The 25,339-nt window shown below is 47.6% G+C and overlaps 1 protein-coding gene across 10 annotated transcripts in view; it reads right to left on the reverse strand.

Annotated features, from left to right (window-relative positions):
- Nucleotides 1-25,339, reverse strand: part of CUX2 (cut like homeobox 2) — a 234,067-nt gene that overhangs the window by 30,728 nt on the left and 178,000 nt on the right. For 7 of the 10 annotated variants that reach the window (XM_028741293.2, XM_028741297.2, XM_028741296.2 and 4 more), the window contains 9 exons: nucleotides 12,383-12,520; nucleotides 11,133-11,256; nucleotides 8,490-8,566; nucleotides 6,162-6,228; nucleotides 5,542-5,590; nucleotides 5,322-5,426; nucleotides 3,892-4,083; nucleotides 1,850-1,908; nucleotides 181-229 (listed from right to left, as the gene is read on the reverse strand). In XM_028741293.2, the coding sequence (XP_028597126.2) occupies nucleotides 181-229; nucleotides 1,850-1,908; nucleotides 3,892-4,083; nucleotides 5,322-5,426; nucleotides 5,542-5,590; nucleotides 6,162-6,228; nucleotides 8,490-8,566; nucleotides 11,133-11,256; nucleotides 12,383-12,520 (860 nt within the window). Of the gene's footprint in view, nucleotides 1-180; nucleotides 230-1,849; nucleotides 1,909-3,891; nucleotides 4,084-5,266; nucleotides 5,427-5,541; nucleotides 5,591-6,161; nucleotides 6,229-8,489; nucleotides 8,567-11,128; nucleotides 11,257-12,382; nucleotides 12,521-25,339 lie in introns of those variants that run through there. The other 3 variants (XM_028741298.2, XM_077931181.1, XM_077931183.1) reach the window with 3 other exon arrangements.

A 25,339-nucleotide genomic window follows, 5' to 3' on the forward strand; every position in this document is an offset into this window, starting at 1 on the left:
CTGGTCTTCCCTTTCCCCATTTTATCCTCACTGCAAACCTGTGAAGTAGGTTAGGCTAAGAGGCAGTGGCTGGGCCCCCCAAGGTGATATTCATAGCTGAGCAGGGAGATTTGAACCTTGGTCTCCCAGGTCCAGCATAACCACAACACCATGTTGGCCCTTCATGCAGTGTGCACTTGCCTGGGAAAGGCGGCAGTTAGAGGAGGCCAGCTTCATCGCTTTCAAAATGCTGCAAAATAAAAAAAAAAGGGGGTTGTATAAGTGGTGGGTTTCCTGGACAGCTTGCAAGCGGATCTCAGGCTCCTGTTCCACAGTGCAAAGATTGGCTTCTAGGTCTTCCCCAACCTACAGATATTTTGGACAATAGCCCAATCCAGCACATATAACTGCAAAAAGTGAGCTGCGGAGCTTGAAAACCCGCAGGCCCAAATATCAAAAGAGCTGCATGGTTTATGTTCAGCACAGGGAACCTATTGGCCCTCCATGGCCCCTGTCCATTGTTCATGCTGGCTAGGGACAACAGGAGTCTATTTTATTTTATTTGGTAATCAAATGCGTTCATCAAAACCTTGTAACAGCCTCTGCCCTCAAGCTTACAGTCTAAAAGGCCATGACATAATAGGAAAATGGATGGGGAGAGAGGAGGAAATAAGGAAACTCAGAGGAGGTACTAACAGTTGCTGGTCTCACAGCAGCGCCTGCAGAGTGGCCCTGATTCCCTCCCCTCTCTCAGCAGAAGAGGTGCCCAGTCACATCTGGAGGGCCACACGCTCCCCCATCCTGGGTTCATGCAAACATCTGAACCAAGGCCATGGAATCTGGGGTACAGAGAGAGGCATCATTAGCAGGCCATTAGCAGCGGCCATAGGACGCAGGTGGCGCTGTGGTCTAAACCACAGAGCCTAGGGCTTGACGATCAGAAGGTCGGCGGTTCGAATCCCCGCGACGGGGTGAACTCCCGTAGCTCAGTCCCTGCTCCTGCTAACCTAGCAGTTCAAAAGCACATCAAAGTGCAAGTAGATAAATAGGTACCGCTCCGGCAGGAAGGTAAACGGTGTTTCCGTGCGCTGCTCTGGTTCGCCAGAAGCGGCTTAGTCATGCTGGCCACATGACCCGGAAGCTGTACGCCGGCTCCCTCGGCCAATAAAGCAAGATGAACGCCGCAACCCCAGAGTCGGTCATGACTGGACCTAAAGGTTAGGGGTCCCTTTACCTTTACCTAAGGGTAAGGTAGACCTGGAGCATTTCTACGCTGTTTGGTAGGATTTCATTTCTTTTGTGTCAAATTCAGGCATGCAAAACACCTACTCCCAACCAAAATTTGGCTTCCATGATGTATTTACAGCTGATTTTATTTTCTACGTTATCTGCCCTCTATTTATTTAGAAAATACACCCTGTACTGCTCCTGTGTTTTGTAACTTTGATTAGGCACTCCCTCTCTCCCTTCTGCTTCTGAATGCTTGAAAAAGCCTTATAAGCGATGAGAGCCGGGGCTGCGGAACCCACAAGCATGACAAGGGCAGCCTATATCAAGAGGACATGCTTCATGCTGCTGACATCCTTGCTTGGGGCTGCGTCTGCTTGCAACCCCGAAACTCTCAGGCCAGGAATGGGGGCTGGATGTGTCAGTCTTTGCCTGCTCTAGGGGACAGGGCTGAGAAAAGCTCCACAACCCAACTGTCCCAGGGCAAAACACCCAGGGGTGAGAAGAGCAGCGCCACAGCCCTGCAAAAGCGAAAGGAGAAAATCGCCTTATTGTGAATCTCATTTCCTGGTAGCCAGAGCATTTGACCCAACACAGCACCCAGCGGAGGCCCGGGATCCTCACCCAGAGAGGGGGACCCTACCTCAGTTCCGTCTTGATTTCCTCATAATCTGACTGGGCCCGCAGCTTTTCTTCCAACTTCTAAAAGAAAAAATATATATAAACAAAGGGTTCAAAATCAGATATCGGTGTTCGCAGCCTACAGCTAGCTTGGGTGATCCTGCCAGGGATTAGAGTGCGCCAGCCACCTCAAGTGGCAGAGACACAGGTACTGGAATGGGCAATGTTGAAAAAACATTAAACTGCTAGTTTAGTTGGCTTGTGCACATGGGAGAGGGAGATGCCGTCTCTTCCTTTGCCTCAGGCAGCACAATATCTTAGGCCAGTCTGAAATCCAGCACATTATTAGCCAAGCTCAAGACGTAATTTAGATCTTCGCCCCACAACCTTATCCTCAACTGAACTGTAGCTCAAATGCCTCAGTTTTCGAATGTATAGTGGTACCTCAGGTTACATACGCTTCAGGTTACAGACTCCGCTAACCCAGAAATAGTGCTTCAGGTTAAGAACTTTGCTTCAGGATGAGAACAGAAATCGTGCTCCGGCGGCACGGCAGCAGCAGGAGACCCCATTAGCTAAAGTGGTGCTTCAGGTTAAGAACAGTTTCAGGTTAAGTACGGACCTCCGGAACAAATTAAGTACTTAACCTGAGGTACCACTGTAATCTGTTCCGGAAGACCGTTGGAGTTCTGAAATGTTCGAAAATCGAAAATTCAACAGCCGACAGCTAGGCCCCAGGATCTTGTGCTCAGCGAAAGCCGCTGTGGCACGTTTGAAAATGGAAGCATTTACTTCCCGGTTTATGGTGTTCGTAAACTGAAATGTTCGTCAACGGAGGTGTTCAAAAACTGAGGTACTACTGTACGTGTAATGGCGCAGGCACACAATCACACACACAAGTGTCTGTGCCCCTGTTTGTTCCAGTCACCACCCCCCCCGCCATTCCACCCCCCCACAAATCCCCCAAACTTCCCCTTCGCACCCCATGCAACTAATAAGCTCGCTTTCCTTGGTCTCTTGGATTTTTCTGCATGCAAATCGAGGGTTGTGATGCAGCAGGACAAATTCTCCCATAGTAGCTGTGCGATGGCAGCCATACATTTTTATGTACCGTATTTTTTGCCCTATAGTGCACACCGGCCCATAGGGCGCACCTAGTTTTTTTTTTTTGGGGGGGGGGAATAAAGAAAAAAACATTTCCCCCCCCCAGGCGCGGGGCTGGGGCGGGGGAAGCAAGAGCTTCCCCAACCCCAGCCCCCAGAACAGGCTGCTATCCGCAAGCCTTGGGAGCCCGCAGGAACTCCCGCGGGCTCCCCAGGCTTGTGGATATCTGCCCGAAGACCGGGGCGCACTCCGCTGCGCTCCCCGGCTTTCGGGCTGCAGGCTGCTGTCCGCAAGCCTTGGGAGCCCGCGGGAGTTCCCGCGGGCTCCCAAGGCTTGCGGATAGCTTCCTGAAGCCTGGAGAGCGAGAGGGGTCGGTGCGCACCGACCCCTCTCACTCTCCAGGCTTCAGCGAAAGCCTGCATTCGCCCCATAGGACGCACACACATTTCCCCTTCATTTTTGGAGGGGAAAAAGTGCATCCTATAGGGCAAAAAATACGGTACGCAGTACGGGAAATATATATATATATATATATATCTTGTTACGAACCTTGGGTTAGGTCCACTTGAATTCATACTCGGCGCATACCCATTGAAATCAGGGGACCTATGTTGGTCATGCGCACTAATTTCTACTCTGAGTATATGATTGCTACCATTTGTTATATTTTCAGTCGCTTTTCTCACGCAAGCAACCCAAAGCGACTTATGGGAATAGTAAAAAAAAAACTATTTAATGGATACAGCTACTGATTCTAGATTAACTTCATCAATGAATAATGAGGTCAGATTCAAATAAGTGAACAAAATCCTTTGAAAAAAGCAACCTTTATGCAGATGGGGTGAGTTGTGAAGGGTGGGGTGGGTCTCAATCCATCCACCCTCTGCTCCCCCCCCCCCCAACACAACAAGAGTCTGCAGGGGAGGCCTTGAGCTCAGCTTTCCCTTCTGCATCACGAACCTCTATTGCATCAGTCTTGGCTGCCACCTGTCGCTCCAGTTCTGCAATCTGGTTGGCCGAAGACTCTTCTAGCTCCTGCAGGGAGTTTTGCAAATGCTGGATCTCCTTGAGAAGGCGGAGGATCTCCCGGTCCTTCGAGGCCAGCGCTGCCTCCAGCCGAGGCCCTGGGCACAGGGAGTAATTCACTTTGTCCTGCAAAAGACGAGGCGGTTCACAGGGAAAAGAATAATAATAAATTTTATTTATACCCTGCCCTCCCTGGCTGGAGCCAGGCTCAGGGCGGCTAACACCAGTAAAATTACAGCAAAAACATAATAGAAAAAAATTTAAAATACAGGTTAAAATGCAATTTTAAATGCAGCCTCATTTTAAAAGTGGCCCATAGATCAAAACCATAAGGGGAGGGAAACATAAGGGTCAGACTGAGTCCAAACCAAAGGCCAGGCAGAACAGCTCTGTCGTGCAGGCCCTGCGGGAAGATGTCAAGTCCCGCAGGGCCCTAGTCTCTTGTGACAGAGCGTTCCACCAAGTACTGAAAAGGCCCTGGTCCTGGTTGAGACCAATCTAACCACCTTGCGACCTGGGACCTCCAAAGTGTTGTCATTTGTGGACCTTAAGGTCCTCCGCAGGGCATACCAGGAGAGGCGATCCCGTAGGTACATGCGTCCAAACCCCACGGAGCTCTTTAGTTTTTTGAAAGCGATTGTCAGTCTGCCCTCTGTGGGTTCAAACGTCTCTTGAGATATCGTTGCCTAATTTGGCTGGATGGTTCCTGAGCTGAGGGAACCAGTTCTCATCTACGTTTGGCAGCCATTTTGAATAAAGATGGAGGATTGAAGCATCCCGAATTTTGGAGAGGGCCTCCAAAGTTCAGCCTCGTTAGGCCAATGGAAATACAAAGGCAAATTGGGGTCCTCGTGGAGCCATTCCTGCTTGGAGGAGGGTCCTTGTGCTGGGGGGCTTCCACTGGTAATTGAAGTTCATTGGGTCTGCTTTGTTGCCCTTTCAGGGGCAGGAGGCCAGTTTCCTGGAGGACTGACCAATCCAGAGGCTCTACACTGCCTGCCAACTGCAGGGGCCGATGTTGCATGCCTCTGGGGCCTGGGCACACAAAATCCCTACTCACTCACTAGGCAAAGCCCCAAGCCTTGGGCTGCTGAGGTTGCTGGTTCAAGACTGCAAACTCTCAATTTGGAGAATCTCTCAAATATTTACCAAGGGATTGGGGGCAACAAAACTAGGTCAATTCACTTAGGCAAGCCTGCCTCCCACCAAAAAAAAGTGGTCTTGGAATACAACTCCCATCATGCCCAGCCAGCATGATGGAAGTTGTAGTCCCAAACTTCAGGAGGGTGCAAGGTTGGGGAAGGCTGACCATAGGCCTCGTGACATAGGCTGAGGCCCAGTGAAGGTCTCCTCCTTGTCCTCACCCCGCTGGATCCTTGGGGAGAGCAGCAAGCCAGGCGAAGGGAGCTGTTTACAGATGCAAGCTGCTCCCGCAGGCTCTCCACCTCTCTCTGAGCAGCCTCGGCTCTCTGCAAGGAAAGAGAGGCAGTGGTTAGTGCGTCTGCCAAGGCCAGCAAATGCGGGGGGCCACTTGCACTTCCCCGCAAACCCCAAAGCCCTTCCCTCATCTCTCCCCATGGTTACCTGGTTGGCTTTTTCAAGGTTCGTCATAATCATGGCCACTTCATCTGTCCTGCGGCAGCAAAGCAAAGGCAATCAGTTATATAACATGTAGGGACAAGCGCAGAGCTTGGACGGGAGATTGCTTTACTTTACACTGAAACCTGGAGTGCTTATAGATGCAGGAAAAAGGCTAGCTGGAGGGCTGGATCTGAATCCGAGGCAACATTACAGTCCAGGCTCTGGTAGCCCCGCCTGCGTTTCACCATGGGATGGCAAAGAGAAAAGAAAAAGGTAGCTGTGGTTTTGCTTGCAAGGGAAATAAATATATCATAGAACATACTCCATGTTCTAAACCAGGGGTCAGCAAACTTTTTCAGCAGGGGGCCGGTCCACTGTCCCTTTAGTGAGCCTGAGCAAACGCATCCGCTGTGAGTTTAAAAGGGGGGATGTTACTCTGCTGAAATTGGGGAACTTGTTGACACAAGTTGGATAAGGATATAATCAGACAATATATCCTCTCCTGCATCCCTGAACATCCCCACACTTTGGACCTCTTTAGGTGGAATAGCAGCTGAGAAATGCCTTAATGCAAATAAACGACTAAATAAATGTTACTGAGTGGAACAAGTAGAGGGACTTACTTTGAAGCCGCCTCTTCATCGTATTTACACCGCAAGTCGACCAGCTCTGTCTGGGTTGCCTTCAGTGCTGATTAGCAAACGGGGAAAAAAACAACAACAGAAGCAGAGGGTCAAAAACACCCTTCCACTGGAATCTAATAGATCATATTTGCTCTGGACAGCAAGAGAGAGATATGACCCGAAGCCTTTTTCAAGAATATTACTCTGCAGTAGCAATTTGGATGTGGTGAGCATCGCAGGGAAGGGGATTTTAGCAAAATACTAGGACAGACGTCGCTAACCTGGTGCCCACCCAAATGTTATGAACTGCAACTCCCATCGGTTGCAGCCAGCTTTTTTCTTTAGCTGTGCCCCCCATCAATATGAAATTTGTTGCAGCCTAAAACTCCCGTGAGTCATCAGCCACGCTTGATTTAAACTGGGCAATCCGTTATCTATCGATAAAAGGCAAACAAACATCAGCTGGTGCTTTGCAGAGTATTAGCAGCAAAATGAAAGTCTTGAGCTTACAATGCTGTCATTTAACATCTACCTTATTTTATTTATTTGTTTTCATAAATCTATATACCGCTTGATTGTGAGAAACAAACCTGAAAGCGGTTTTAAAAAGCAGCAGCAGCAGCAAGGAAATTGTAAATAAAAAAACAGTTAACTACAGCTATTTTAAAACATTCAGAAAATAATAATTAAAATCAGCAACAAACAAAAAACAGATATGTGTAAAAACATTCTGCAAACCTGGATCAGCTTCCCTAAACAAAAATGTTTTGAGCAGGGGCCAAAAAGAGTACAGTGGTACCTGAAACTGTTCTTAACCTGAAGCACCACTTTAGCTAATGGGGCCTCCTGCTGCCACGCCACCGGAGCACAATTTCTGTTTTCATCCTGAAGCAAAGTTCTTAACCCAAGGCACTATTTCTGGGTTAGCAGAGTCTGTAACCTGAAGCGTATGTAACCCGAGGTATCGCTGTACAGCGAAGGAGCCTGCCTGGTGACAATAGGCAGGGAGTTCCGAAGTGTAGGTGCTGCCAGGCTAAAACATTTGGGTTCTTAGAAATGCAGAATGGGCATTATGTGGCTCTGGGAACAAGGCTAATACTGCAGATTGAAGTGGATGATCGCAGCTCTTTGATCAAGTGAATGCCTTTTTTAAAAAAAGGTTTAATTCTTCCCATTATACTTTTATCTGTACTTTGATGAATCCCATCTGGAAGCTGCTTTGGGAGTAATTTGTTGCTCTTACTGTAGAAAACATATATATAAAGACAACTGGGAGAGGGTGGGCAAGGCACGAGAAAGTAGCGAAACAAAAAGCTGGGAAGGAATGCATGCTGCTGAATAAACGTAGATTTAGACTTAGGTCTTGTTCCACTGAGATGATAAACCTTTGTCAAGACAGTACCACTTAAGACAGAACATGATCTACCTGTTCCTACATATAAAAGACCTCCCTGCACCTAGAAAGCTAGCTACCGAGGTTCCAAGCTAGCTTTCTGTGTGCAGCAAGGAGGATTTGTTCTGTTTCGCTTGGAGAAATCTGAAGTGATGCAACCCAGAGACCCAGATTGATACCTCCTTCTTTAAGGAGGAACAAGGCCTTTGTTTCAATTGGGGGTAGGACTATGTAAAAGGGTCGTTTAGAGGCAGTGGGTGATCTAATGAAGGACTGGAAAGGAAGGGAAGAGAGAGGTGGGACTGTGCCCTAGGTAGAAACACCTGGGGTAGTAGAGTATTGGACCAGGACCTGGGAAATGAGGCTTCAAAGGCAGGCTTAGGGCCAGTCACCTCTCAGCCTAACCTACCTGTTGTGAGGATACCACATACGCCATCTTGAGATATATGGAGTAAATATTGGGTGGGTGGGGCGTATAAATGTCATAATAAACAAATAAATTAGAGGCGGCAAGAGGAAATCTCTGGAGTCATTTGAAACAAAAGGAGACAAATAGAAAGTTGGAAAAAGAAAACTGTCTTCAGTTAAAAGGTGCTTGTATGTTTAGGTTCCCCACTGAGTCTCACAGATGCACGAATCCACAGAGGGTTATACAGTGGTACCTCGGGTTAAGTACTTAATTCGTTCCGGAGGTCCGTTCTTAACCTGAAACTGTTCTTAACCTGAAGCACCACTTTAGCTAATGGGGCCTCCCGCTGCCACGGTGCGATTTCTGTTCTCATCCTGAAGCAAAGTTCTTAACCCGAGGTACTATTACTGGGTTAGCAGAGTCTGTAACCTGAAGCGTATGTAACCTGAAGCGTATGTAACCCGAGGTACCACTGTACACGAAGCTAGAGGAAACCTCAGGAGCATTCTGATCACGAAAGAGCTACCTGAATGGAGCACTTTGATCTTCTCTTCTGCTTCCCCCAGCCGAGCGGCCAAAGTGATCTGTGCTTCCTGCAGGCCCCTGGAATGAGACAGATGTCAACTGGCCACTCTTGAGCTAATAAGGCAGTCGAATCCCAGCCGGAAATAAAATTGCCACCTCTCCTGCCAGTCAGCAAGTTTGAACTGGGGTAAGAAACGGACTGACTGAGGAGGCCTCCAGAACGTTGTTTTCATTGCACATTTGTGATGGCTTATGCTCTTGATGCTATCGGGGAGGTTATATGCGAACCCATTTTCAAATTTGTTTTGAGCCTGCAAAAGTTCGGGGGCAGCCAAACTGCTTCCCTTCTGATCCGTGCGCATCAACTTCCTGCTGAAATCCCAAAACTTTTAAAAACATGAATGCTCTGCTTAATTTTTGTCCTGCTTTCGTTGTGCTACAGACCCTCTGGGCAGCATCGCAGAACAAGCTAAAGGAGAAAGAATCGGCCTCTTAATGCGCTATTAGCTGTGCTAGGAATGTGTTGCAGAAAGTAAAACATCAGTCTGGAGAAGCAACAAAAATGTGAATGGGGAGATCCTGGACTCTCTACATCCCAAGTAGTAAAGAGACCTAATTCCTTTAGAAAGCACAGCCAAGCACTTTTGCAAAAAGAGCCTTCTGGCCTGCTCAATGCTGTTTTTAACCACACATTTTGTGTGGATTACAGCCAGAGAGTGTTTTAAATTCCTGCATGAATGGATTTCAGATTTTTCTAATAATTTCTCCCCTCGTTACTAATTCCAGCATTTGTGTTTAAAATGCAAAGGGGGGAAATCTAGTGTTTTACCAATAAATGTGATGGGTTGAGTGGGAGGGGCTGCACAAATCCTCTTGCCAGGTTGCCAAGGGAGGAACTTGGAGAGGCGACCAGCCTCTTTCCCAGTACGTTTCCGAGCACAATTCAAAGTGTTGGTGCTGACCTTTAAAGCCCTAAACAGCCTCGGTCCTGTATACCTGAAGGAGCGTCTCCACCCCCATCGTTCAGCCCGGACACTGAGGTCCAGCTCCGAGGGCCTTCTGGCAGTTTCCTCACTGCGAGAAGTGAGGTTACAGGGAACCAGGCAGAGGGCCTTCTCGGTAGTGGCGCCCGCCTTGTGGAATGCCCTCCAAGCAGATGTCAAGGCAATAAGCAACTATTTTACTTTTAAAAGACTACTACCCTGTTTAGGGAAGTTTTTAATGTTTGATGCTGTATTGTTTTTAATATTCGGTTGGAAGCCGCCCAGAGTGGCTGGGAAACCCAGCCAGATGGGCGGGGTATAAATAATAAATAATAATAATAATAATAATAACAATTATTATTATTATTATTATTATTATTATTATTATTATTATTATTATTATTATTTGTGGTGGCCCCCCCCCATTCCACATTCTACAAAAAGCACCACACAGAGTAGCACAAGACCCCTCCCCTCCTTGCAAGCCCCTCTGGACTTGCAGGGGGAGGCTGTGTGTGTGTGTGCAAGGTTATTTTCTCTACAAAAAGGAAAGGAGTAGCATGCCAAGGTTTATGGATCCCTCTCCTCAACTCTTCTCTCCTCCCAAGTCCTGATTCTGAAACGTGTGTTTGATCTCTATCTCGTGGAAGAGGAGAATCAATTTATTTCATAGAATTTATGCCAGGTTTGATTGGCGAAAACAAAACAAACAAACTTCAAAGCAGTTTGCAAACCAAATGGTCAGAAAAAAATGTATTTAAACATTCAAATAATAATTGAAATAAGCAATAATAAAACCAAATTAAAACACATGTCAGAATTCTACGTATCTGGGGTAAAGGTAAAGGTACCCCTGACAGTTAAGTCCAGTTGCGAACGACTCTGGGGTTGTGGCGCACATCTTCCTTTACAGGCCGTGGGAGCCGGCGTTTGTCTGCAGACAGTCTTTCTGGGCCATGTGGCCAGAATGACTAAGCCGCTTCTGGCAAACCAAATCAGCACACGGAAACGCCGTTTACCTTCCCGCCGGAGTGGTATCTATTTATCTACTTGCACTTTGACGTTCTTTCGAACTGCTAGGTGGGCAGGAGCTGGGACCGAGCAACAGGAGCTCACCCCGTCAAGGGGATTCGAACCGCCGACCTTCTGATCGGCAAGCCCTAGGCTCTGTGGTTTAGACAACAGCGCCACCCGCGTCCCACATATCTGGGGTAGGCTTGCCTAAACAAATATGGCTTTAGCAGGGGCCGAAAAGAGTACAGCCAGGGTGCCTGCCTGATGTCAATAGCTGGGAGTTCCAAAGTTTGGGTGCTGCCAGACTAAAATATTGAGTTCTTACAGACATGGAACGAGTATTATACGGCACCTGTGGCAAGGCCAGTTCTGCCAACCGAAGTAGTTCAGTGGGCATTTATGCGGTAAAGTGATCTCTCAGGTGAACTCGTCCCAAGTCGTTAAGGGCTTGGGACAATAGCAACACCTTGGCCTTGTATTTATGCTGTTGGGGGTCTCACTCCTGTCAGCAATTTTCGCTGCAGCGTTCTGCACCAACGGCAGCTTCCAGATCAAGGGCAAGGGGAGCCCCACACAGAGCGCACTGCAGTAATCTTTCTTTCTTCACTCCCCGCCACCCAAAAAACCACAAAAAACTACTCACGTACTTTTGCTTCTCGACTTCATTTCTGTGGGGCGAGTTTTCCGCAAGGAGTGCTTTGCTGTTGATGCTGGCGAGCCTGGGCACCTCCGAAGCAGCCAGGCCGGCCGGAGGGGTCCCTTCCCTTTGCTCTGGGGGTGTAAAAACCAGACCCATTAGCACAATAGGGAAGGGCGGGAAGCCTTCAGAGACCATGGTATCCATTGCAATTTGGAGTCCCAGCAGGGGAAACAGGGTTCTGAGAGCAGCCCTGGTTCTTGCCAAAGTAGGCAGCTTCCTGGCTTGGTTGTCTCTGCTAATGGCCTCCTTCAGCAAGGCAAGGCTGATGGGCAGAGTGCAAGAAGACTCTGCTCATGCCAGGCCCAAGTGGGGGCACATTCTCTCTGTGCTTCCTGCAGCTTCGTGAGCAAATGACGGGGATGGAGTCTCCTTTCCCGCTGCTCGGCAGCACCAGCTATTAACGCTCATAATTTACGGAGGCAAAAAGTCCTCTGGCCTGAGGATGGGGACAGAAGCTTGCATTTAGCCCCCTAACACCCCCTGGGAAGTTTGCTCCCACCTGCCACAGACTGCCATGCAAGCCACACTAAAAAAACCAAGTTAATTAGAAACAGAATTTGTGCCTCAAGAACAGCAGAACTCTGCGTTCTTTATGCACAACACGAAAGCACAAAACGGGCCATTCGGAAACTCTCCATACTCATGCAAAAAGAGGCTGTAGAACCGTCAGATTGGCAGCCTTCTAAGTGAGACTTCTCAGCTAAGGCTGATGGGAGTTGTAGTCCAAGAGGGCCACGCTGGCAGGGGCTGATGGGAGTTGTAGTCGAAATTGGCAACCAGTGCGGGTCTCTGAGCACAGGTGTTCTATGTCCTCTTGTAGGAATAAAGTGTTTACTATTTGGACCACATAAATGTGTGTGGGACTGGTGTGTGTGTGTGTAGAAGCAGAACCCTGCATGTCCAAAGTTGATAAAGGCAATAAAAAGAAAAAAACTAAAGACACTAGGACACTGGGCATTGAAGGCAATCAGTCCCCCACACCTGTGCACTTTCAAGCATATAATCGCAAGCATAAGGACTAGAAACTTGGCTGTTTCCCCACTAAATGAGAGCTGGGATTCCAGGGGGGTAATTCCATGGCTTTCCACTGCACCCCATGTATCTGCATCAGTTGCAAAGGCCTTTGCCCTCACTCCATTCTGCCTCTTGGTACAAACAGCTTTGCTTGAATCATATGGGGCTTGTTGGACCTGGTACCTTTTGCACAAAGGAGCTCCGAGTTCTTCTTCCGCAGCCTGTTCAGCTCCTTCAAAGGTGGGTTTTCAGGACCAAGGCAGTGCAGCTGCTGGCGCCGGTCTTCAAGGCTCCGCGCCGTCTCGAGGGCAGGTACAGGATCTAGACAAAGGGCAGAAGATGAACAGAGGTAGTACCAGCACCCACGAAGTCAACCCATCGAGGAGGCCAGTCTGGCAAGGCAAGATGGCGCCAGTCTCTGAATTTTATTTCCTCATTTCTGGGGCCAGCTCCACGTCTGAAGAGAGCCTTGGAAAAATCCCCATTCTTGGTGGGGCTTAACCTACAGGCAACAATGGGAGGCTGAGATGCTTCCATTTTAAATCTCCCACAATCCCCTTGGGCGTAGGAGCACCCTGAGGCATCGTGGGCAATTCAAACGATGGCTTGCAGACCTGGGCAGGCAGGTACACTGGTGGGCTGCTGCAGCCTAGTCAGTGTGGCACAGCTGATGGCACAATGAGTCATTTACACCCTAAGGAGGTCTTTGGGCAAACAATTTAGCAACCATTTAAAAAAACCATAGTCATTAGAGAAGAGTAACAGCCACAGACTAAGATGCAGAAGGTTGCGAGGCAGCGGAGGGGATGATCAGGGCACACTTTAAAACAACAACAGTTTATCTGTTTACCACTTTCCCCGTGGACTTTAAAATGCCATGGCAGACTTAATGCAACATTGCCAATCATTCTGTCTTTTTAAATAATAATAATATTTTTTTTGGGGGGGGGTGCCCCCTTGCATTCTGATGAAGCCTAGCACTTGCCACAGAGACTTCGGGCATCTCAAAGCTTCCTGGTTCTCATCTCAAGGGCACACATTCTGCAAATCTGCCTCTTTTGCTCACGGCCACTTCATGTGAATTAAAGCTTAAGTTATGACAGTACCAGAAACGAAGGGGTCAACTCCATTCCGCAACTGGAACGCAAGTGGGGCTCACAGAGCTGAACCCCTCTCCTATCCCGCTCAGAGATTTCCCGCAAGGAGAAAACTAAAATGTCGAGGAAGAAGATTTGAGCTACTTTTCAAAGTGTGGGGATATGGGTGGAGGTAGCATTCAATCCTGTTATCCAACGCACTGCCCACAAACAATTTTTCTGCTTTCTATGTTGTTTGGTCAAGAGGAGGTGTCCCAGAACACGCACCCCCACTACATTGCAGAGGTGAACCAACTCTTCTTCAGGGGCACTGGTGCAACATTAACAGTAATTTTCCTGAAGGAAAGCCCCAGCGAGTTAGGCTCCAGGGAGTCCTCCGAACACAGCTTGAAAACTACTGTCCTCAGAAATGCCCACCAAGCCGGTTGAAAATGTGCACGGAGGTTCAGCTGGCCCCACACTTCCCAGGGGAGCGATGGTGCTCAGGCAACCATTCCTCAACGCACGGAAGCACTGTGCGCACTGCTGAATGCGCACGCCCCACGCTCTGGAGAGCAGCCAGCATCCCTGCAGCTGTTCTTTAGCAACACCGAGCTCTGCCACACAGGGGATCCCCGTCGCCTCTCAAGCTACTTCCTTGTATTTAAATCATTGCTCTTAAAAGGGAATCAAGATGCAAAACAGTTCGCGTAACAAGTCATAAACGACCGTAACTCATTCCAATGCAAATGAAGATCAGGCCGAAAGTATGAGGAATAAAAATGCCTTAGCACATGTCTCTGTGTGTATACATTCGTATTCAACCTCAACAGACGTATTAAAGAGGGTGGTTGGAGAGGAGAGGAGGATGCAAGCAAGACCAGAAGCTTGTGGAATTTGCCCAGGTACATCCAGGTTTCAGCTGACATTACCTGCCACACTTCTAAACATTGTCTTTGCAGCCCATAAAAGGCCAGAAACTGGGTTTTGAACCCAGAGTGTTGCCAGCTTCCTGCAGGAACTCTAGTGCACCCCCAGCCCTGAATTTACAGCAGCTGCCTGGGACCAAGCAACACACAATGCCATGGGGGTAAGCAATGAAGAAAAGGTAGAAGAATCAAAGGCTGGTTCATGCCCCCTAACAAAGAACGGCAACCCCAGAAGCCCAGATCTTGCAGTCCTTTCTGCCCATCACCAATATTGCATTGCCAGATGGTACATAACACCAGTGCAGCTAGGGAAAATGTACAAAACTAGTTCAAATATATGTTGGAAGTGTAAGGAAAAGGAGGGGACATTTTATCATATGTGGTGGGATTGTAAGGTAATTTAAAAAATTTGGGAAATGATATACAACGAATTGAAGAAAATGTTCCATTTAACATTTGTTAAAAAACCTGAAGCATTTTTATTAGGGATTGTAGGGAAAGATCTGCCAAAAAAAGCTGAAAAACATCTTCATGTATGTGACAACGGCTGCACGAGTTTTAATAGCACAAGGATGGAAGACTGAAGAAACCCCAACTAAAGAATTGATTAAAAAAAATCAATCAAAAATTGATCAAGAAAAATTGATAAGACTATGCAGAACTGGCAAAACTGTCATACAAGCTACCGGACAAGTATAACTGTGACTTTAAAGATGAATGGGAACCCTTTACAAAGTATTTGAAGACGCAACAAAGCGAACTGGACTCCTTGGCAGGTTTTGAATAAACATTCACAAACTTTTTATTGATAACTATCAGCTAAATAGTTTGAGGATCTATACAACTGCGTAACATGCAGAAAACAGCATTTTTAGAGAAATCAAAGGCTGGAACTGAGGGAAGTCGGGGGTGCGGGTGGGTGGGTTCTATGTAGGGAGGGAGGGGGAGGGAGGAAAATGGAGGGGAAAATAAGGATAATATGTTTTGTTTTAATTTTGAATAAAAAAGTTATTAAAAAAAGAAGAAGCCAATATTGCCGGACCTGTGAACAGGAGAGCCGATCTAAGTGACACAGTCTCTTGCAGTCCAGGCTTAAAGGATTTCCCATCCTGCTCCTGTTTGCCATTGCAGGCCTGCCGGAGTTACTGTCCAACAGCACGTTCCGCCAATAATGCCTGTTTACTCAGGCCGTTGTGGGCGCAGACAATGGCGGTTTCTGCAGAGGTAAGCAGGTGCATTCCAAACAGGCCTCCTCCTTTCCGTCAGCGAGCCGCCATCATTAGCCGGCATCTGCTCAGCGGGAGAGCTCCATTATGCCTCCCAGGGCCGATGTAATTATACATTGACATAATTAACCCAGCAAGCCCATTAGGAAGGCCAGCTAAAAAATTCATCTATAATTATTTGTTGTGTGCATGCTAATGAGTCCATCTGCACTGCCATTGTACAACACGAACAAATTAATTTACAAGTCTGGATCTTTTTTAATAAGTTCAAGAAAATGGCTCCCATTGTACTAGACTCATGTTTCTTCCTTCCCCTATTTTTGTTTTCGTTTGAGCGGGGAGGAGGGGGGGAACGAGACGAGGAATCAGGATTTCTAGGGTCAAAAATTAGGGAGACTAGGAAGAGAAGGGACCAAGTGAGTTTTTCTTGCTAATATGGCAGGTTAAGTCAGCAAGAAAACCAGCCCTCAGTTATGACAATAAAAGCAAGGGCCAGCATAATAACAGGCAGGAGAAAATCAAAGGCAGCTATTTTGGACTGTTCTTGTGAATGGTGACACGGAGGTGTTGCTTGCCATGGGATCCCTCATTGCCTGAAGGTAAAAATCCAGACAGAAAAGCTCCCCCCCCCCCCCAAGTCATTGTTTAGACAATTCACAACCGGAAACCGACCGCGATATTCTGGATATGTCCTGGAAGCTCTGGAGTATGGCAAGCCTACAAGGGGGTGACGTTGAGGGATGATGGTGGAACTCCAAGAGGCAACTGGTTTTCCTGAAGGGGACCTCCTCCTGACCGCTATTTTATGACAGAACATGGAGACCCACCCCCTTTGTGTTTGTTTTTACTCCACATCACCAGCTGCTTGAAGCAGGGGAAATGCAAAGGGAAATGGCATAGGGGCACATGGTTGATTTTGCCACAAGTTAAAGGTAAAGGGACCCTTGACCATTAGGTCCAGTCGTGGCCGACTCTGGGGTTGCGGCGCTCATCTCGCTTTACTGGCTGAGGGAGCCGGCATACAGCTTCCGGGTCATGTGGCCAGCATGACTAAGCCGCTTCTGGCGAACCAGAGCAGCGCACGGAAATGCCGTTTACCTTCCCGCCGGAGTGGTACCTATTTATCTACTTGCACTTGGACGTGCTTTTGAACTGCTAGGTTGGCAGGAGCAGGGACTGAGCAACGGGAGCTCACCCCGTCGTGGGGATTCGAACTGCCGAACTTCTGATCGGCAAGTCCTAGGCTCTGTGGTTTAACCCACGGCGCCACCCACGCCACAAGTTATAGAGGGGGAAAACAGGTTATGGGGATGCCATTTTACAGTGGCAGCATCATTGATTTATTTTTTATTTAAAGTGGACTTCTGTCCTCACTCAGAGGGCAAACGGTATATTTGCCCTGGGTTTATACAACACTGTCCAGACATAAGCCTAGGTGAAATCACTTCAGAGACTGCATCACTAACAACTAATTATATTCTCTCTCACCCAGAGACACAGAAACATGATGACAAGCAGGCATTGCAGGCAAATATATTTTCTCTACCCAGATAAGAACATTTTGCTGCCTGAGATGGAATAGTGAGTACCCGAGGCGTCAAACTATTTTGGTACTTGAGGAAGAAAACCCTACAAGCACCTCTCCTTCTCCCTGGCTCTGTCAAAACGCAATAATAATAAATTAAACAACTATTTGGTGTCCTTTCGTTGATACCCAACATCCGCCGCCTGAGGCCACCGCCCCACTTTGCCTAATGAAAGGGCTGGCTCCATTTGTTCCCTTCCACCTTGGGTATCACCTTAAGAAGGCCCTGTTCTGGATGCTGCCACCCTTATCATAATGTTCCAGAGCAGCAATTCACCGTGTAAAATAACTCTACCTGCCAGCCTGTTTCTGAGTGTAATTCGAAGTGCTGGTTTTGACCTTTTCCAAGCTTGAAGCTACTTGAGGGACTGCCTCCTCCTATATAAATCTACCCATCCTTTCAGCTGTTTCCCACTTCCTTCATTTGCCACTGCTATCTGAGGAATGCTTGGTGCCGGTGTGTGAGGGAGCTTTCCTTGTGATGTTCGGACCCCATCTGTGGAACTCCCTGCCCTAAGAGGTCACAATATCTTATTCTTTAGTTGTGTGCTGCCAGAAACTGGAGATAGTTCTTTCTTTCCTTTTAAGCAAGCTTTTGATTCTGCTTAATTTGATTTATCGGGTTGTTAGTCTTGGCTTCTTTTCCTGCGATACCGCTATCACGCTGGTCACTGTGTATTTAACAATGGATGGTACTTATTTTTTTAGAACTTGTTCTTATGCTTTTGCAAGACGCTTTTATAAGCAACCCCTTTGGGGAGGGAAAGAACGGGGTGTGCATTTTTATGGAAATAAAAAACATTCCTGGCCTTGGAAAGTCTCCACCAGGAATGAGAAATCTCGTTCAGCCCAAGGGCCATATTCCCTCATGAGCAAATCTTTTGGGGGCCACATTCCAGTGGTGGATAGGGCCAGGCAATGGCTGCGACTCTAATCTGTGTACAGGTGATTATATTTTGGCCAAGGAAATGTGGAGGTTTCTACACACAGAGAGACACTCATCCTTTTCCCTGCAGTAACTTGGAGCAGGGCCTTTTGTGTGGCTGCCCCTGTTCTGCGGAACAGCATCCCTGTTGCGATATGACAGGCACCTGCCATCTGCACTTCCTGGAAATAGTTGAAGACATTTTTGTTCCAACAGGCTTTCCCAGCCGGATAAAAGGGTCTTGGCAAACCACAAGGGTCCACTTGTAAGGGCTTTTGTCTTTTTTTAAATCTATTTGTTGTGTTTTTGTGTTTTCAACCGTTTTTAATTATTTTGTGTGCAGATCGCCTTGAGATAGTGGTTTAGAAGGCAGTTAAAAATTAATTGCATTAACAATAAAAATAGAAGCTGATACCCAGTGAAACCATTTACTCCTTGAGAGTTTTTAAAAGCCCAGGCTACTCAAATAGGAAACCTTCTTCGGCTGTGTAGCAGGTGGATGCAAATTCCACTCCAGCTAGCAAACAACACGAGCTGAAGTTCTGCCTGCCCTATAGTGGCCTCAACTGACAGATGGCCATCCAACCTCTGTTTAAAAACCTCAAATGAAGGAGAGTTTGCCACCTTTCCGAGGGAGTCTGTTCCACCGTCAAACAGATCTCTTACCATCTGAAAGTTCTTCCATCTCACCCTGCAGAAGAGGGTGTCCCCTTCTTAGCGTATCACACTTTTGCAGCTCAGAGAAACTCCAAGAAACTGGAAGGCAATAAATCCCGAGCCAATAAAAGGGGCACCGGCGTCTTTTGCCTGTCTTATGATCCACCTGTAGGACGCCCAGCTGTGGTGGATCATCAGCGAGAGACGTGAAGCGTAGCTGGGTTTGAAGCAGGGAGGGTGGAATAAAGGACTGGATAACTTTATGGCTGCTAATATCATTTGCAGCTATGCAAGCTAAGATAACGATATGGGCAATTAAACCTCATGCTTCAGGGTGTGAGCTGATGAGAATCCGATGGCGTTCGCACCATGCCACCTAAGACTTTGTGTGTACGCTCTCCTTTTATTTTGCTGCCAGGGTGCTAGCGAAGGTGGCAGAATAACGGTGCTTAGAGGCCCGGTGAAAAGGATCTCAGGCAGCAGCTGGGACTGGGGAGGCGAGGATGCAAAAACAGCTCTGCTGGAACTGGTCAAAGGCATATAAAGTCCAGCAACTTGCTTCCTACCGTGGTCAAATCCTCCAGGAAGCCCCTAGGCAGAGCTTGAAGGCAATAGTCCTTTTCCTGCTGTTTTGCTCTCCAGCAACTGGTATGGGACGCGGGTGGCGCTGTGGGTAAAACCTCAGTGCCTAGGACTTGCCGATCGTATGGTCGGCGGTTCAAATCCCCGCGGCGGGGTGAGCTCCCGTCTTTCGGTCCCAGCTCCTGCCCACCTAGCAGTTCGAAAGCACCCCTAAGTGCAAGTAGATAAATAGGTACCGCTTTATAGCGGGAAGGTAAACGGTGTTTCCGTGTGTTGCGCTGGTGCTGGCTCGCCAGAGCAGCTTCGTCACGCTGGCCACGTGACCCGGAAGTGTCTCCGGACAGCGCTGGCCCCCGGCCTCTTAAGTGAGATGAGCGCACAACCCTAGAGTCGGACACGACTGGCCCGTACGGGCAGGGGTACCTTTAACTGGTATTCTGTGGTATACTGGCTCTGCATATGGAGGTTCCCCAAAGACTTCCTGACTTTCACAGCTACTTCTGCAATTTATTTGCACAACAATTTGGGGGGCCCTAGCCCCCCTCCAACTAACTAACTAACTAACTAACTAACTAACTAACTAACTAACTGTGAGCAGCGTAAATATATACAGCAGAGTACAATGAAATGCTATAAATCCATCAGTAAGCAAGTCTACACAGGACAGCAAAATCACAACACAGGAGGACCATCAGAACTCTTCTCTAATTAAGAGGACTAAAGGGGGCTTTGCACCCCACATTCCCATGTGTTTAAGGACTAGAGACATGGACAAACCATGAACACCCTCTAGTAGCCTCTGTTCTTGGAGAGCCACTGGCAAGTGGAAGAGATAATACAGGGTACACAAACCTAGACAGCATCTTAAAAAGCAGAGACATCACCTTGCCAACAGAGGTCCATATAGTTAAAGCTATGGTTTTCCCAGTAGTGATGTATGGAAGTGAGAGCTGGACCATAAAGAAGGCTGATCGCCAAAGAATTGATGCTTTTGAATTATGGTGCTGGAGGAGACTCTTGAGAGTCCCATGGACTGCAAGAAGATCAAACCTCTCCATCAGCCCTGAGTGCTCACTGGAAGGACAGATCCTGAAGCTGAGGCTCCAGTACTTTGGCCACCTCATGAGAAGAGAAGACTCCCTGGAAAAGACCCTGATGTTGGGAAAGATGGAGGGTGCAAGGAGAAGGGGAGTAAGGCAACATCACATGCTCTAGGCTGGTGGATGACAATACTGTTCTGAGTGATATGGAGAGAAAATCTCTCTCTCTTTCTCACATGCACAAATATTTGAACTTAGTATCAAAGCCTATTGACCATGGTTTCAGCACAAGCAAAAGAAGTAATTCCAACAAATATTAAAGAATGAATGAATGGACTTTGTTGCCCAAAGATGTGGGGGGGGGGGGAGCCACTACCCTGGAGGGATATTAAATTCTTAAACACAGGCACACCTAGGCAGGGGCCCTGATGGATACATGAAAGTTTCCAGGCATAGGACCAAAAGGCACAAATCTTCGCCAATTTTGCATATGCAAAACTTGGAATTTAAATATTGCAGAAGGCAATCCAACTAATTCCCCACCCAGGTCACCCCAGATAATTTTAAAATGAATTTGTACTCTGCCCCCAGATCACCCGAAATCAGCTCCTGATTAATTCATTTACCCCCCAGTTCATTTCCCAACAGGTCCTGCTGCGAATCAATTCAATTCCCCTCCAGTTATCCCCCTTCATTACTCTTAAATCATCTCTAGATATAGTCAGCTTCAATGTATTTCTATAATTTATTTCCCCCTACCCAGTAAGTCAGATCACCCCCCCACAATTCAATTTCCTCTGAATTCATTACCCACCCTAAAAAATAAAAAAAGGAGATTTGGGGCCCATGCCTCAGACTCCTAGCAATGATCTGGATCAGGCTATATGATGGTGCCCATTGGTGATGCTTTAAGTTTTAATTTAAAAAACAAAAAGCCAGAGGATATCCTCTGGTTAGATACTTTATGAGGAGATTAGAGAAATTCATGGAAGGGGAGAAATCTATCAGTAGCTATCAGCCAAGAAAGCTAAATGAAAGCTTCCTTATTCCAAGGTACTGAAGACACGGACAAACTCCAATAAACCATGGTTTGGCTGTTGTCACAGTCTTCCTACAGGGGAGGTTTCCCAGAAGCACCTGGCCAGCTGATGTTGGGAGACGGGTGCTAGACCAGGTGAGCTTTTGATCTAATCCAGCAAGACTATTCTTAGGTTTGAGCAATGCCCATGACCCTGTCACACTAAGGGAATAAGTGCCTACAGAGGGTGGTGAATACAGCACACGATATTATGGGCTGTCCCGTGAATCTGCTGGATGGAATAGCGGAAGAACGTTGCCTCAGGAGAGCGAGGAAAATTCTCAGGGATGATTCACACGCTGGCCAGCGCTTTCTTGATCTCCTGCCCTCAGGCAGAAGATATAGAAGCACGGTTAGTCGCACCAACAGGGTAAAGAACAGCTTCTATCCGTGGGCTGTTAGGCTGCTGAATGAAAAGATAACAACAGGGCAACTGACTTTCGGGTTTGGTGGGTGTGCGTCAGTAAACGAGGGGAATTAAGACTAAGAGAGCTGAGTGGGGGGGGGGGTGCTCATGTAATCTCACTGTATACAAGTTGTACAAGTGACAAAAAAAAGGACCCCTGACCATTAGGTCCAGTCGTAGCCGAGTCTGGGGTTGCGGCATTCATCTCGCTTTATTGGCCGAGGGAGCCAGCGTACAGCTTCTGGGTCACGTGGCCAGCAGGACTAACCTGCTTTTGGCGAACCAGAGCAGCGCACGGAAACGCCGTTTACCTTCCCACCGGAGCGGTACCTATTGATCTACTTGCACTTTGACGTGCTTTTGAACTGCTAGGTTGGCAGGAGTAGGGACTGAGCAACGGGAGCTCACCCCGTCACGGGGATTCGAACCGCCGCCCTTCTGATCGGCAAGCCCTAAGCTCTGTGGTTTAACCCACAGCGCCACCCGCTTCCCTCAAGTGACAATTAAGTATTTCAATTCAATATTGAAGAGCGGTATAAGAAAGAGGGGAAGGTGGGGAGGAGTCATGGGTCTGGGTCGCCACAGATTTTAGCTGAATGGCAGAGCATCTCCTTTGCATGCAGAAGGTCCCAGGTTCATTCCCTACCATCTTGAGGTAGGGCTAGGAATGTCCCCCCGCCTGAAATCCCGCAACGCCACTGCTAGCCAGTGTTGGCAAGACTGAGCTAGGCGGACCCACAAGCTGACTCTGTACCAGCTGCCTGTGTTCGTATGACTCTGGACTCATTGAACCCGCTTCTTCACTTGTGATCCCGTCCTCGCTTGGGATCCTGAATCCTAGCTGCTGGGAATCACAGGAGAGGAACGGGTTCTTGTGCTCAAATACTGCTTGCTGACTTCCCAGAGGCAACTGGGGTGGGACAGCATCAAACTGAAGCCTCCTTTGATGCCCAAAGCTGGGACAAACTTTCCCCTGATACTTTCAAATAAATGAATTATCCTGTGATGGCACAGTTGTACAAGAAGTCTCTCTCTGTAAGAGACCACTCTTATTTATACCTTTCTCCCCCTCCGTGAGAACTTTTCCGGCAAAGCCGGAAATATATATAACAAAATAGTACTTTAAAGCCATGCTTGCTATGGCCTGAGACCACTAACGGCTAATTTACTTTGACTGCATTCGAGGGAACGTTCGCAGGAAGAGACCAAATTCAGTGAAGTCGGTCTTTGAAGCAAGCCTTGCTATCTAGATCACCTATTTGACATCCAGCCACGAGGAGGTGCTGTTGAACATTACTTGCAACCCCCAATTTATTCTGGAAACAGTTTTTGCATCAACCAGAAAAAAGGTATGGTGGTGGGGGGGGATGACTTTCCCCTTCTCTGTTCAAGTCAGCCTTTTGGGTAATAAAGTATTGACTCTGTAGGGTTTCCAGGAAAACATACACACACATATATAATGCAGGTGGATGAAGAAGAAAATAAAACGCATTTTGACAATGTCTTGCGAAACAAGGGGATTGCTAGGTACTTCATAGACTAAGGGTACAAAGCCATGGCAAAAATTCGCATTAAAATTGTGTATGCAATTTTAGGTCTCTAAGCAAATTAAGACAGTGGTTGGTTGGAGTCTCACTAGATCGGCTACCCTATGAGCAAGTTTTCTTTGTTTTTTATAAATATACCCACCTAAGAGAGCCTGCAATCCTAAATCCCATTTACCAGGGAGTAAGTCCCATTGAAGTATATGAGGCTTACTTCCAAAAAGGCACAGTTATGACTGTGCGGTTAGTCAGGTCCACTCATTTCAATGGATCTACTCTGAGCGTAACTAATGTTGGATGCAAGTATCAGAAAGACCACCTCCTTCCCCACAGGGGTTTCCTAGGGTAATTCCATCACCCTCAGAAGCTTGGGGTGTTGGTGACCCAGGAGAGGGCCATCTCTATGACAGCCCCTGAGGGATTCCCACAGCTTAGGGGCTGTCATAGAGATGGAATTACCCTAGGAAAACCCTATGGGGAAGGAGGTGGTCTTTCTGATACTTGCATCCAACATTAGTTACGCTCAGAGTAGATCCATTGAAATGAGTGGACCTGACTAACTGCACAGTCGTAACTGTGCCTGTTTGGAAGTAAGCATTATACAGTTCAATAGGACTTACTCCCTGGTAAATGGGATTTAGGATTGCAGGCTCTCTTAGGTGGGTATATTTATAAAAAACAAAGAAAACTTGCTCATAGGGTAGCAGATCTAGTACACACACACACACACACACACACACACACGAATGAAACCTCAAACCATGTTGTTGATTTTAACTAAACTGCAATTTTCGGAGTGCTCCATATGGCAATTTGTGAGGGTAGAGGTTTCTCGGATGTATTTGCCGCCCGAGTGGTTGGGCTCTACAGCCACACAGCAATGCTGGGACAGACTGCTTCTGGGCCTAGTCACACTGGGAAACCTCTTCTCTGTTAATCCATCTGAAGCTGGGGTAACCCACTCCCAGGGATCTGGAATTTTGGGAATTGTTTTTCATCAACATCTGGAGGGCACAATGTTGGCGACCCATGACACACCATTCATGCAGCCAAACTCCCTCCCATGAGAGGTCCGGCTGGCTCCCTCCTTGTTATCCCACCACCTATTTCTCACCTTTTCTCTAAACCAAAGAGTCCCAAATGCCTCAACCTTTCCTCATAGGAGAGTTGCTCCACCCCCATGGTCATTTGGGTTGCTGGAACTTTTCCAAACTGTGCATTTCATTAAAAGCCCGGCTACCTTTTCCTCAAATGGCCGCATAGCAATGTGATAGGGCACGTCCTTTGCATGCATAGATAGCTCCAGGTCCAGTCCCTTCTCCACCCTTGAGAGCTGCTGTCAGTCAGAGTAGACAACAATGGTGTCCCAATCCATGGGGATACCCACCTGTGAAGACAGGTGTTGGCCCAAGCAAGGAGGACGCCTGCAGTTCCAGAATTCTAGGCAGAGAAGAAAGTGAAGGTGGCAAGATCAGCACCTTGGAGAGGGACCTAGGTGTGAGTTTCAGAACCGGGGTTAGTGATCCCACCGCTGAGGCAGATCCTACAAGTTGTCCCAGCAGTATTCCTGAAGCAACAGGCAGATCTTCAAAGCCTGGGCTAGGTATGCTTGGTGGCTGGTCCCAGACTTTGGAGCTCCCTTTAGACTGGCTCCTCCTTGTTGTCCTTCCGCTGGCAGGTGAAGATTTTCTTATTCCAAGAGGCTTTTAGGAACTGACTGCTTTTAAGGAAAGGGATGGTGCTGTGATATTTGTATTGTAATTATCTGCATGTTTTAACACACACACACACTTAATAATTTGTGTTTAACTGCTTTTGAATTGTTTCCCCATGTAAGTTTTTAGCCACTTCTATTTTATCTGTAAGCCACCTTGAGTCCTTGTTTGGGAAAAAGGTGGGGTATTAGCATCATCATCATCATCATCATCATCATCATCATCATCATACCCCATGAATGCTACATGTGATTAGTCACAGTGATTGTGCCTTCCTCTGTAGCAACTGGCTTCTTCAAGCTGTTGGGTGGTCTCCTAAGGGCCTCCCTGATCCACCAAGAAATCTGTGGACCAACAGTATGTCCCTCTGGGGTTTG

This window comes from Podarcis muralis, chromosome 7 (genome assembly GCF_964188315.1).
Source record: "Podarcis muralis chromosome 7, rPodMur119.hap1.1, whole genome shotgun sequence".
Lineage (NCBI taxonomy): Eukaryota > Metazoa > Chordata > Lepidosauria > Squamata > Lacertidae > Podarcis > Podarcis muralis.